Genomic DNA, 14121 nt, shown 5'->3' with positions numbered 1-14121 from the left:
GCCAAAGCTATACATCATGTTTAAAGCTCCCAGTGTTTAGTTTTTACTGATTTGTACAGAAAAATACATAAAGAAACCATGTGTTTCCTACCTGTATTTATTTTTAAAGCAGAAAAATACAGAACATTGTACTTCATGTGAGTGACTGTCCATGCTGTCCTTCTTGAATTCCAGGCCAACAGATAGAGCGCATGGAGAGTTAAAAGAAAGGATGAGATATTCCTAAATACATGGATATGTTAACATATATTGAGATATAATGCTAATATTGACCTGTGGCAATAGTGTGTTGTTATATTTGACAACTTAATTTGTTAAAATACGATGGGCATCAAGGTATGAGTGCTAATTTTTTCGTTAAACGAATGAGGAAAAATACCATTATACAACTAAATGTATTCTCCAAACACAAAATTAAAATGGAAAAATACCGAACAGGCCCAAAAAGAAATATAGACCGATGCAGACGGAAATTTAAAAAAAAACTAAACACCATAAAACCAGGAGCCCTACTCATGTTGCACGGGCATTTTTAGCTATAAACCACAAAAGTTATCTTGCATGTGATATTTTTATTGATTATGCAGTCGAGGTCGTCAATTCCATATTTGTTTGTCTATATTCTCTGCCTTGCATTTGTGACACTTCAAATCTCATTTCTATTCGTTCCTAACTATTTTGCGGCCTTTTTTCCTCTTCTTGAAAGTGACTTTTAGTTACTATCGTAGAGAGTGAGGGTGCCTTTTTCGAATTTCATCTAACTAAACTGACTGAAAAATTATTTAATTTCTGTATATCTGATATACAGCATTGTAAGATCTGTATCTTTACCTTAATGTTTTGTAATTGTAGACAAATTAATAAAGGAAACATCAGAATGGAAAATTACAGAAATGCAGATTACACTGTCATGAAACGCTTTTGTTATTTTAAAGTCCAGTGCCCCTTCGTTTCTTTAGTGCGTGAAACAAAAGAGGAATAGAATATTAATTTGCAAGACATGTCACACAATGCACTAAAAGCCTTGGTCAGGTGTGTTTTGTGGTCTTCAAAAGCCCACTAAAAACATGTGCCGTTGTAGATATGGTGACTTTGCATTGTAAACTGGTAGTGGCAGAAAAGGGCAATTTTAACAGAGAAACCTACTGAGCATTTCTCATGTAATATTCTGCTTCTATCTTTTCTTTACAGAAGCACCGTGGGCACATTTCTGGCGAGTAAGGTACAGTGATACGATATTGAATAGAATTATTTTCAAGTTTTGGCAAACATTTTGTATCTTTAGAGATGGGTATATGCTTCGAGACTTGGGGAATCTGTGTTTTTTTCTGTACCTCTTTACCGCTGTCAGTAATTTGGAAACGGAGGTGAGTTGTTGAACATTCACCATTCTTTAGTGTCTTTTTATTTTCCTCGGGAAGCAATGAAGCAGGCATGTTCATACAGCATCATCATACTCTGTGTGGATGTGGGGAGGCAGGTGAGCCTCGTTTACACCTGACCCTGATTTCCGACAGAATAGATCACCACTGTTTCCACCTCACTCCCTTTCGTGCACTCACATGATGCTTTCATGTTTACTTAAATTATCCAATGTCCACCTCCAATGTCTGAGAGTGGCGTGACATTTAAAGTAACTTTTGGGGGATTAGATGACATTTTCCAAATTTCTGTGAAGTAATGAACTTGTTAGCCACATTCTAAGTTGCACACGTTACGCTCTGTCAATTTTAACGGTGCAATTTCCATATATTAACATATGAAGCAAATGCAAAGATTACAGCTTTAATGCCGCAGCTTGGTTCCACCACTTAAAACGTGGTGTGCTATTAAAGATCATGGAAATGTTAGATGGCTGTATTCCCATTAACAGGGAATGTTGCCTCCCATCTTAAAAATAGAAAGTGACCTCAAGCCCTTTCAAATATTAGACTCATTATCCACTCACTATAATTTATATGGTGATGGAAAATATAGTTCTTCTGCTTGAAAGCCATCCTGACCTTTTATAGGGATCTAGTGATGCTGTATTGCATTCACAAGACTGAAGGCAACCTTTTCGGCTATCAACTAGGATTTGCTGCCGCTAGCTGACAGAAGCCATGCAGCAGTGCTGGCTTTTTTTTTTCATTTACCTGCAGCTCATAACTGGACAAAGGCAAACTATTGGAGAGCTTGGCTAGGGTTGTGAATCCAAGTCAAGTGACCATTTCTATGTTGAAACGTTCCTATCCCCAAGAGAATTTAACATGGTTAAATGTATTATTAAATTACTTTCGATAAATGTGTTAAGTACTCTTACAAGAAGAAACTAGTTAACATTTTAAATTCATCTTAAAATAGAAAGAGCTTGGACATTCCTTGTCCTTAACAATTGGACGTTATGTGCAACTTAATTTTTGGACACCTGGTGAAATTCAGATTTAGTTAGTTACAATTGTAAAATATTAACTTAATGAATTTAAAATCACAAAGTGGTCTTATTTTTCTAAGATACTGTGAAGCTTAATGAATCCATAAGCAATGATTAAATAGCACTTGACGAGGCCGTTCTAGTACGGCAGCTATAATTTTAATTGTAACCGAGGCAGTGCCTCGCCAAGGAGGCAGTGCTTCAAATGGAAATATGGCAGGGCAGGTACTCACTATTTAGAGTACCTGTTGGCTCCTGAGAAGTGTCAGTACTCTCTCTCCCATTACATGTATTGCAGCAGTGCTGAGAAGTGCAGGTACTCTCTCATTAAAATTAAAGAAGTGCAGGCACTCAGTACCTGCCCATTTAAAGCACTGCAAGGACGAACAACCTACCTCTAAGTGAAGGAAAGGATTAAGCAGGTCGTCAATCATTGTCAGACTGCAGGGTTTCCATAATCTGAGGAGAGGTGTTGTGCTGCGTAGTTGATATATGTAGGTTTTACATGCACAGAATCAATTTAACAAACAAATGTCCCTTTTACTTAATCTCGCACGCATCTTGGATTTTACTTTAAGCATCAGGTACTTAAGTGCCCATATTGCACTCTTTGGGGATACTATAGATTCATTTGAGAGAATTACATAAATCTAATTTGCCAAACATTCAAGGAGTCCTTCAGACTCACCATTGTGCAATATTTAAAAACCTCATTTCACCTTGAAGGGAAGATTTTCAATAGTAATACTATGCGTGTTTTTGTTTTAAATATCTTTTATTGGTTTTATCCACAAAGAGAACAAATGAGCCATTGTGCTCCACAATCATCGGGTTGCAACCCGGCATGACGTTATTGAGTGCTTCAGGCCTGAACAACAACAAAAGGAGAAACAAAACCCCCCACCAACCCCCCTCCTCCTCTTCCTCTGGAAGAAAGAAAAAAGGACAACCTGATTAAAAGGAAGTGTCACAGTTCAAGAATCAGATCCCATAAATGACTAGGTAGTGGATGCAGCAGTGGTAGGTGTTGGTGGGGGATCTGCCAATCTTAGCAGTCTGAGATATTTGGGACAGGTGAGCTCTGTAAATTCAGATGTCAAGAGTGTAAGGAGGGGCGCCCATAGCCCGTGGAATGAAGCCCCGGGATTGGTTAACGAGAGAGAAATCTTCTGCATCCCTAGAATGGACCATAGTTTATGAAGTCAGCCTAATCGTGTAGAGACTGTAGTGGAACCCCAGTGTGTGAGAATGTTTGTTTTGTACTGCCGCGCCCAGAGTTAGGGCCATCTGTTTGCCTCTCCTAGAGGTAAGCGGGAAAGTGATGGCGTTGGGGAGACCCAAGAGAATGTACACTGGCAATCTTGGGATCTGGGTGTCAAAGTGGGAGTCGATGTCGTCTAGGATTTGTTGCCAGTATGTCCCTAGATTAGGGCAATCCCAAAGTAAGTGTGTGAGAGTGTCCGGCACACCACAGGCCCGCCAGCACAGTGGGCTACGTAAGGAGTTGCCCCTGTGGAGCCTTACGGGTGTTAAGTACCAGTAGGTGGCCAACTTACTGGCCGTTTCAATAGATGTGACGTTACGGGCTGTGCGGCCGGCTCGGTAGTAAATTTCCTTCCATTCTTTCGTTGAAAGTTCCCTACCCAGCTCCCCCTCCCAATGCAATTGGCCTGGGGATTTCCCAGTGTCTGAGGTGTTTGAATTAATGTATACAGATCTGATGTTAGGCGTGTGTCGTTATGTCTTGTAATTAACCATTTCTTATATGGTGTAAGCAGTCTCTCTGCACCCTCCCTCACGCCCCCCTGCAGAACCCAATATTGTATCTGTAAATACCAATAGCGCTCCGTTGGTTTGTACGGGATTCTATAAAAGGGCGCGGTCCAGAAAGGTCGAAGAAATGCCCTATGAAGCAGGTAGCCACTGTCGCCCAGTGGTGAAATTCCCCATTGTCTAGGCCGGGTGAGAAATCTGGATTCTATACGACGGGCGTAAGAGGAGAACAGGGAAAATCGTGAGCCCCCTGGTAGTCGCAGTTCTATCCCAAGCTAACATTATGGGCCGGGTGACCTCTGATAAGTACAAGTTGCGGGGCCGTCCCTTGCGGGATAGAAAAGGAACTCCCCACAATGATCAGGCTGCAAGGGATCTATCCATAAATAACCAGTGTTTCTCGGATTCGGGGCGTGATCACTCCACTAGTGCTCTCATCTGAGCCGCTCACCAGAATGCCAAAAGATCGGGAACCCCCAGGCCCCCATCCACCGGGTCCCTGTACGTAAGATCTCAACACATCTGAGCCCTTTGATCCTGCCAAATGAAGCGCTCTATGTCCCTCTGAAGGGCACGTTGAACTCCAGGGGGTGCATTAGTGGAAGAGTGTGGAATAGGTAGAGAATTTGAGGCAGCAGCACCATTTTTACTTCCTCTATCCGTCCCAACCACGAGAGGGAATGGGGTCTCAATCTATGGAGTGAATCCGGGACTTGTTTCAATAGTATTGTGTAGTTTGCCTGTCTAATGGTAGAGATGGTGGGGGCTACCCGAAGGCCCAGGTAAATGATCACGCCATGGACCCATTGAATCTGGTAAATACGCTTTAGAAGCTCCAGTGTCTCGGGCTCTAGTGATAAGTTAAGAGTTTGCGACTCGTGCATATTTATCTGGAAGCCCGAGGCGACGGAAAAGCGGGCTAATTCGTCTACAAATGCCGGCAAAGACTCCCGAGGGTGGCCTAGGGTCGCCACCACGTCATCGGCATACAGACAGAGTTGGTGCTCCGAACTCCCGAAGCATGCCCCTTTAATGGCTGGATCATCACAGACTCTTTGAGCTAGGGGTTCCATATAGAGGGTGAAGAGGAGCGGCAAAAGCGGGCACCCCTGTCTGGTTCCCCTGCATATGGAGAAGGCCGCTGATGCCACACCGTTCACCCGAACCGTAGCTGTGGGGTTCACATAACTCTGAAACATCCAATTGATAAAGCGGTCTGGTAGGCCAAAGTGAACCAACGTAGCTCGGAGGTACGGCCTGTGAACCCTGTCGAACTCCTTTTCGGCATGAACTGAGAGGATCCTGTGTTCCCCCGGGAAGCGCTCCGAACGGTCCATCAAGTGGAGGGGTTGTATAGTATTATCGGAGCATTGCCGCCCCTGAACAAAACCTGATTGTTCTTGATCTATCAGACCGGGGAAATGATGAGAGAGTTGGGCCGCTAGAACGCCGGTAAAGATCTTTAAGTCCACATTGAGTAGAGATATAGGGCGGTAAGAGCCGCAAACACAGGTGTCTTTCCCTGGTTTGGGAATTAGTTATTAAGGCCTCTAACATAGAGGAGGGGAAGGAAGAGGCTGATGACGACCCGACGGAGTTAAAAACACGCATTAACAGCGGGACTAATGTCCCGCAAAACTTTTTATAAAAACCGGAGGTGAAACCATCAGAGCCTGCCGATTTTATTGAGCTTCAGGTGAGCAATCACTGATATAACCTCTTCCACTAGGATCGGGGCCTCTAGGTCGGCCGCCTGAGACGGCAGCAGTTTAAATGTAGCTACTGCGTGGAGATATCGGGCTGGTGCAGTCTCAGGCAGAACTTGAGCCAAGTACAATGTTTCGTAGAATCGTCTGAAGACCTCCACAATCGCAGTGTCCTCGCTACTCTCTCCCCCCCCCTGGGGTCTTGTACCATGGCCACTCTATGAGCTTGTCTTTGCACTCGGAGGCGGTTTGCAAGAAGTCACCCACAGCAGTCTCCTCCTATGTAGAAGGCATGTATGAGGCGTAGAGCCGCATATTCAGCTCAGTTGATGTCCAACCCCGCTAATTGTGCCCGGGCCGCCTTCAGTTGTTTCCAGACCCTATGAGCACCTGTTTGTTGGTGAATGCGCTCCAGCTCAGTGACCTCATCAAGCGTTCCGGTTTCTCCCATCTAAACCCTGTTGTTGGCCGACGCAATGCTAATGAAAATCCATCGGATAACCGCCTTCATCGCCTCCCATAGGATCGTCAAGGAAATGTCTGGTGTGTCATTTATGGCCAGGTAATCAGCTATGCTCTTCTCAATCTGTTGTACGACGAGAGATGCTGTAGCATAGTCTCCCGAAGGTGCCAAAAGTGGCGGGTATGGCGCCATGGGGGCATGGTCAGAGTGAGCCACAACGCGGAGTGGTCAGACAGAGGACAAGGTAGAATCTCCACTTCACGGACCTGTTGCGTTAGGGGTTCAGAGGTAAAGCCATACTCGATTCTGTTGTATGTTTTATGGGGATGGTTAATAAAAAATCCCACCTGTTTGCTACCAACACTCCCCGGGAACTTAGAAGAGACCAAGATAGCAACCCCTAGCGTTTTTGGAAGTGGCTGACGAGAACATCTGGTGGGGGAAGGCCTTTGATTGTAATCGGTGGGTACCGGCAAGGAGCAGATGCATCTCCTGAAGCAGGCATATATGTGCGTCTGAACATTCCAGGTAGGACAGAAGGGCTCGGCGCTTAGTGGGATTATTTAGCCCTTTCACATTAAGGGACACAACATGAAGGTCAGGAATCATGGGAATGTGGACTCAAGTGCGCCATAGCTGACAACACTGCTCCACTAGGAGTGGGAGGCACAATGGGATAGTGCAGTATAACATTGAATGAACCGCAGAGGAGGAGGAGGCAACCCAATAAAAAAAGGAAATAACAACCCCCCTTAACGAACGTTAGGGAAAAAACAGTCCTAGAAATAGTTCACAAATGTCCCAGGCAATCCGCCTGTGGTGAGACGTGGGATAGATGGCAGGAGCCCCCGCCACCCACCCGCCCCAAACCCGACCATAACAGCCGGTGTGACCTTACAGGAAAGTAAAGATTGACACCTCAAAATGTACAGGTCAGTCTGCAGTGTTGGAGTCTTCCGACAGGGACTGAAGGACTGCTGAGCGTTCTTTGGCTATCACCTCTGCTCTGGGTCTGGACGGGAGCCCAGCGGCGAACTGCCGACCCTCTGCCAGCTGTTGCTGTCTTCTCGTCGGTTGGTGGTAGAAGGTTTCACTGGGCTGGCGTGGTCAGTCTCTGGTAGTCGCAGGAGAGATGTCGCTTCCTCCAAAGAACGTACTTGGTGGAGTCTGCCCTCCCATTTGAAGATGAGTCTGAATGGGAGCCCCCATGAGTAAGCGACGTCTTTGGAGCGGAGAAATCCGGGAATGGGGCGAAAGTCACGACGTTTCTGTAGAGGTGAGGCTGTCAAGTCCTGGAAGAGAAGAGGCCTGCAGGAGCGGAATTCAATGGGGTTATTGGACCGTGCTTCGCGTAAAATGCGCTCTTTAAGCTTAAAATCGTGGACACACGTCAGGATATTGGCAGGAGGAGCCGTTTGTGATCTCTTGTGGTCTACTCGATGTGTCCGGTTGAGTCGGATCTCCTGGTCTGTGGGACCCCCTCAAGATGTGGCTGAACAGATCCTCTACGAAAGCCTCAATGTCCTTCTCTTCTGCCCGCTGAGGTACCGCCCAAATCCGTATATTATTCCGGCGGGAGTGATTCTCTAGGTCCTCTGTGTGTGACTGAAGGTCTTGATGTTGTTCTCGTAGCCTGAGCACCTCTTGTTGGAGCTTGGACACCTCTTTGCCCCTGGCCGCAGTCTAGTTTTCTAGGTCGTCCACCCGCTCCCCCACAAAATCGATGCCCTTGCGCATCTCACGGATATGGGCAGTAAGATCCCTCTTCATAGTTTGAAACTCTTTGGTGAGGTCCGCAAAAAGTGATTCCAGGACACTACGAGTGACGAGTCCGTCGAGCTCAACTGATCCTTTTTGCTCGCCAGCTCCTCCAGTATGGGACATCGTCTCTGTTCCACCAGCCCGGCTTCGAGCAGTAGCTCTTTAACAGATCTGTCTTTCCGATTTCTGGTCGTGGGCACTTGTAGGGGCCTCCACCACCAATCTGCAGCTAAGGGGTCGTGTGCAAGGGTGGTGCGTGGCGATGAGATCAGTGTTTGTTCTCTCTAGGGAGTAATGGCGCGGTTCAGTGTTCAGTGCTCAGTACAGAGCAGGTAGATGGCTACTCAGTACCTGACCCTCCCCGTCGTCTTGATCAGCATGCGTGTCCCGGGGAGGCAAAGGGGCTTGGCGTGGCAGTATTGACGTGGCGCACTCTCCGGGGGTGACTGTCGGCTCTGAAGCAGTGGCGGCAGGCCGTGTTGTTAAGAGGACCCGGGGGGCACAACAGCATCGGAATGGGAGGCCCGACAACTCAGGCACGCCTGTCGCTCCAGTCACGCAGTGTTCCAGTTAGCGGCAGTGGGAACCACGGGGTTTAGCCGCGTGAATACTCCACTCATTGGGCGCTGGGAAGCAGGCGTCACTCAGCAGGGGACAGCGGCCAGGGACGCATGGACCAGTTCGTAGATGGCGCACCGCGCCTCCTGGGGGGATAGGTCAACCCCGCTGCCGCGGGCCTCAGAGGGGACAAGTCCCGGATAGCACAATAGAGCCCGGAAGAGCAGGCCCAACACCTATGTTCAGCTTGCAGTCAGATCGCTCTAAAGAACAGCTCACCTCAGCGAGGGCAGTGCGGCTCCGTTCGCTGGTTCAGCCCCGCGCTGCCATCTTGTTGCTGCAGTAGGGGTAAGCCGCGCGTGTTCCGATCCCCTTCCGTTTTCCGGCAGCAGGTCCGATCATACCCCTCAATTCTCGGCTGGCGTTCAGCGGGTGTCTTCACTGGCAGCAGTGCCGCTCTCTGTCGCTCCTGTCCGCCTCCGCGTGGGGCCAGTCTCTGAGCGCGACCAGCACATCGCGTCCCGGCTCCGAGGGCAGGAATCAGAGAACAACAGCAGGTTTGGGGTGCCACGGCTTGTCACTGGCCCAGACTGGGTCCGAAGCTGCTCGGAAGGTAGTGCTGGACGAAGCTATGCAGGTAAAGCCCGAGCTATGGGCAGGAGCGGCGGTTAGGCACGTCCTACTCGTCCGCCATCCTGGACACGCCCCTACTATGCATATTTTGTGTATGTGTATATGTAACGCTTCATTTTTGTCTGTTTTTATTGTTAAGAACACATAGAGGATGTTATAATTTTCTCTGTAACATTCTAAATATCTTTACTCTGATTTCCCACCATACTGTGTGAAAAGAGATAATGCATTGCTTTAGTTTCGTAACTTGCTCGAAATTAATGCATCATTTCCATGCAACGTTTCTCCTAAACTTTAAAAACACCAAACCACTGTTTCATTGTGAATTAAAAACCAATCCCACATTTATACATGGCAGAGTTTAGAGAACACTTTATTTTTTTAAGTTCAATAAGACTTTATTAAGCAAAATATGCAAAATAACAGTACATAATATAACAAGTAGTCATGGAAGGGACGAGGGGAGGGGGGAGGGGGGAGAATCAAAATACAAATTGTAAACGAGGGTATAATAGTAAACCAATCATGGGTATTATATAAGCAGGAAAAAAGGGTAGATTGATTGAGCAATTAAGGAAATATAAAAGAAATCTACACACATTAATAATGAAAAATGAATGGAATGACATGGACATCATGGGGGTTTGGTGACTTCCTGTTGAGTGGGGTGTGGACGAAATAAAGGTGTAGTACAACTATCTAAATACAATGTGATAGGAAGCCAGAGAAAGGCACGTTTGGCTGCCTACTGGGCAGGAAAAACAAAAGCATTATCAAGTCTATGATTATGACATATATTATACCACCATGCTTTAAAAGAAATATTAGAGACATTTTTCCAGTTAACAGTAATCTGTTGAAACGCAACAGCTAATAACAAATCCACAATGCGAACACAAAGAGTAGTTCCATCCCAACAAGGAGAGAGACTACCCAAAAACAAGTTAATTGGCGATAAGGGAATACAAGTGTGAAAAATAACATTAATTTGGGCCCAAACCTGTAACCAAAATACATGTACATCCTTGCATAAAAAGAGCATGTGAAATAAAGTAGCGTTAGGGGTGGAGCAAGACCAACACAAATCTGGAGTATTAGGAAAACGTTTATGAAGGGTAGAGGGTGTAAGAAGCAATCGGTTGTAAATGAAAAACATGGATTGTGTCAAGGATGCTGCTCGTGATGTTTTACGGACTTTCATCCAAATCTTGTCCCAAAATGAGGAGGGCCAGGTGGAGGAGAGGTCACATTCCCATTGCTCTTCTACTTTAGACTTAGACCGAATGAGTGACTGTTTCTGAATGTGCTTGTAGAGAGTGGAAGCTTTGGGATTGACTCGTAAGATGGAATGAAGTTGGGACATAGGATTAGAAAAAGGGAGAGAGGAGGAACTCCGCATAAGTTTTGTATGGACCTCCATCACCGCAGTCTTGAGCTGAAGGTATTTGGGAGCAGACGACATGGGCAAACCAAAAGTGGAACAAAAGTCATGGAAAGGTATAAAGGTGGAATTGGAAAATAATTGTGAAATCCAGACTAACCCCTTGGTCCTCCAAGATTTCCAGTAAAAGGGTTTGTGACGAATGAGAAGAGACTTATTATGCCAGATGGTAGAAGAGAGGAAATCAGCAACAGATGTCGGGGGAGGAGGGTTAGAGGACAGGAGGAGTTTAATTGTGAATTTATGAATAGGAGTGGGAAGCAGAGAGGGTTTGCGTGAGAAGGAGATGTATTCTGCGAAGGAGAAAGGAGAGAGGAAAAAGCGCTCAAGCTTTGTCCATAAGGGGCATGGGGAATCAGGGTCGACCAACCAAGCGGAAGCTTGTCGCAATAAAAAAACTTTGTGATATGCTGGAAAATCCGGGAAATTGACTCCGCCTTCAGAAACGGGGCGGACATTCTGGGGTTTTTGTTATGCCATAAAAAGGAAGAGAGGATTGAGTTGAGTTGCTTAAAAAATTTGGCCGGTATAGGGACAGGAATATTGGAAACAGTATATAAAATTATGGGGGATAACATCATTTTAATAGTGTCCAGACGACCCCACCAGGACAAGTAAAGAGGATGCCATCTGGTTGTGAGATCAGAAATTTTCTGAGTACATTTACTCAAGCAGAGGGAGACTGTATCCCGTATAGAGGGAGTAATATGCAAACCTAAATATTTAATGTGGGAGGGACTCCAGGTGAAATTAGAGGCGCTAAAGTCAGGCTTGAAGGTGAATTTCGTTAAAGGTAAAATCTCGCATTTATCGTTATTGAGCTTATAACCAGAAATGGACGAATAGGTCTGTACTTCCTCTAGGAAAGCCGGAATAGAGACGGTTGGATTAGAAATAAAAAGTAAAATATCATCGGCATAAGCCGCAAGTTTAATAGAAGACTGAGCAATTGGAAAGCCATGAATGTTAGGGTTCTGACGAAGTTTGGAGAGAAAAGGTTCTAAAGCAAGATTGAAAAGGAAGGGCGATAGAGGACAACCTTGACGGACTCCTCTACCAAGATCAAAATAAGGGGAAATTTGACCGTTTGCAAAAACAGCGGCACGTGGATAAGAATATAATAGGGAAACTAGCGAAATAAATCTAGGGCCAAAGCCAAACCAACCAAGAGTATGGAAAAGGTAAGGCCATTCTACTCTATCGAACGCCTTCTCGGCATCAAGAGCTATCGCAGCAAGTGAATGTTGACAATGGGAGGATTGAGTGAGTATATTGAATAAAAGTCTAGTATTATCCGTTATAAAACGGGCCTTAACAAACCCAGACTGCTCTTCGCCTAGAAGATCGGGAAGTAAAAGATCTAATCTGAGCGCGAGGGCTTTAGCAAAAACCTTATAATCAATGTTGACAAGAGAAATGGGTCTGTAGTTCTTACAATACTGCACATCTTTTCCAGGTTTGGGTATTAAGCAAATATGAGCATCGGAAAAGGTACCTGAAGAAGAACCTAAATCAACAAAGGTAATAAGAAGGGAGTGAAGTTTAGGAATCAATAGCTTGGAAAAATGGAGATAAAATTCAACGGTAAAACCATCGGGACCAGGAGCCTTGTTAAGTTTAAGACGTTGTAGGGCAGTAAGTAATTCTGTCTGTGAGATGTCATTTTCTAAATGGGAGAGATCAAGAGGGAAATTGGAAGGCTTGTGGATGGACGAGAAGAAATGTGTAAGTGAAGAAGGGGATGAGTGAGTATCTGAGGTGTAGAGAGATTCATAGAAGTGGGAGAATGTAGAAAGAATCTCTGCATCTTTATGTTGTAATTGAGCATTGGTATCAAAAACAGATTCAATATTCATCTTATCATGCTTGACTTTTAAGTAATTAGCAAGGATTTTGCCGGCCTTATTACGCCCACCATAAAACTTAGCACTTGACTTTAGTAAGTATAAGGAAGCATCTTCAGTGGATTTGTCATTAAATTTGATCTTGGCAGCAATGAGGGTTTTCAGACTGTCCGGGGAATGAGAGGTAAAATAGGCGTGTTCCAATCTCTTAATGTCGTGAAGAAGACTGTTAGTGAATTGGCGGGCAGCCTTGCGTTTCCTAGCAACATAGCTAATAATGAAATCGCGTGCAGCCGCCTTAAAGGTGTCCCAAACCGTATGTTGTGAAATGGGCGGAATATCATTGAATAAAAAAAATTCATCAAAAAAGGCAGAAAATGAAGTTGAAAACTTGGGATCCAAGAGAAGGGTATTATTAAAACGCCACCTCCTAGGCCCTACCACCTTGGGGACTACATCAAGGCTAATCACAACCGGGGCGTGATCCGAGAGTAAAATCGGACCAATTTCAGCGGCAGTGAGTGTTTGAGTAAGGGAATGAGAAAGAAAAATATAGTCAATCCGCGACTGGGATCTGTGAGATGGAGAGTAAAAGGTGTACTCCCGGAGGGTCGGGTTACAAAGACGCCAAGAGTCAACAAGTTTGTGCTGGGATATAGCTTGTGAAAAGAGTTTGTGGTTTATTAGGAACATAGGCAACAGTAGAATTCCTATCTAAAAACGGGTCCAGGGTTTGATTACAGTCCCCAGCAAGAATGAAGTTATCGCCCATGAATTGTGTGATACGTGGGGAAAATTGAGCCCAAAAAAGGGGTTCGCCATTTGTGGGGCCATAGACATTAAGGAGAGAGATTGGAACACCTCTAAGTGATAGTTTGACATGTGTCCATCTACCATCAGTATCGGACTCTTGGGCAATGACAGTAAAAGGCAAGGATCTACGACACAAAATTGCAACCCCATTTCTCTTACCATCACCTTGTGAATAAAAAACCTCACCCACCCAACCTCTACGTAACTTAACAGATTCCACATCAGAAAGGTGAGTTTCTTGAAGAAAAGCAATATCAATATTCAATTTGGCAAGGTGTGATAAAATACGTTGACGCTTAATTGGGGAGTTAATACCTTTGACATTCCATGAAACTATGTTCAGAGACATGACATGCAAATTAGGACAATGAATACGAAATAGGCGAGACAAAAATAGCAACCCATGAGTAAGAAGGAAGAGTAATTTGCAGTGAAAGTGAAAGGGAGAAAAAAAGGAGGAGATAAACGAGATCAAAATAGTACAAAGAAGGAAGAAATGGAATAAAGAGCGAGGAGAAAAAACAAGAACGTGGAGCACTTGTACAACGAACGAAAAACAGGAAGAAGGACAAAGGGAAAAGGTAAGGGAAGAACGTACCTACATAGGAAGGGAACGAGAAGGAAATGAGGGAGGATGGAGCCATATAGGTGAGTCGACGCAACCAGGATCGGCTAGGCAGGGAACCGGGGAGACATCATCAGACGAGGTAGGGTAC

General features: G+C 45.2%; 1 protein-coding gene across 5 annotated transcripts in view; it reads left to right on the top strand.

The window, feature by feature from the left end:
- Positions 1-14121, top strand: part of IDNK (IDNK gluconokinase) — a 159501-nt gene that overhangs the window by 72100 nt on the left and 73280 nt on the right. For 4 of the 5 annotated variants that reach the window (XM_078675830.1, XM_078675833.1, XM_078675835.1 and 1 more), the window contains exon 2: positions 1192-1222. In XM_078675830.1, coding sequence (XP_078531956.1) covers positions 1192-1222 — 31 coding nt within the window. Of the gene's footprint in view, positions 1-1191; positions 1223-1422; positions 1481-14121 lie in introns of those variants that run through there. The other variant, XM_078675831.1, reaches the window with a different exon arrangement.

The sequence above is a fragment of the Lissotriton helveticus genome, chromosome 2_1, assembly GCF_964261635.1.
Source record: "Lissotriton helveticus chromosome 2_1, aLisHel1.1, whole genome shotgun sequence".
NCBI classification, from domain to species: Eukaryota; Metazoa; Chordata; class Amphibia; order Caudata; family Salamandridae; genus Lissotriton; species Lissotriton helveticus.
The sequence above is the reverse complement of the archived record's forward strand: the minus strand, read 5'-3'. Positions and strand labels throughout refer to the sequence as shown.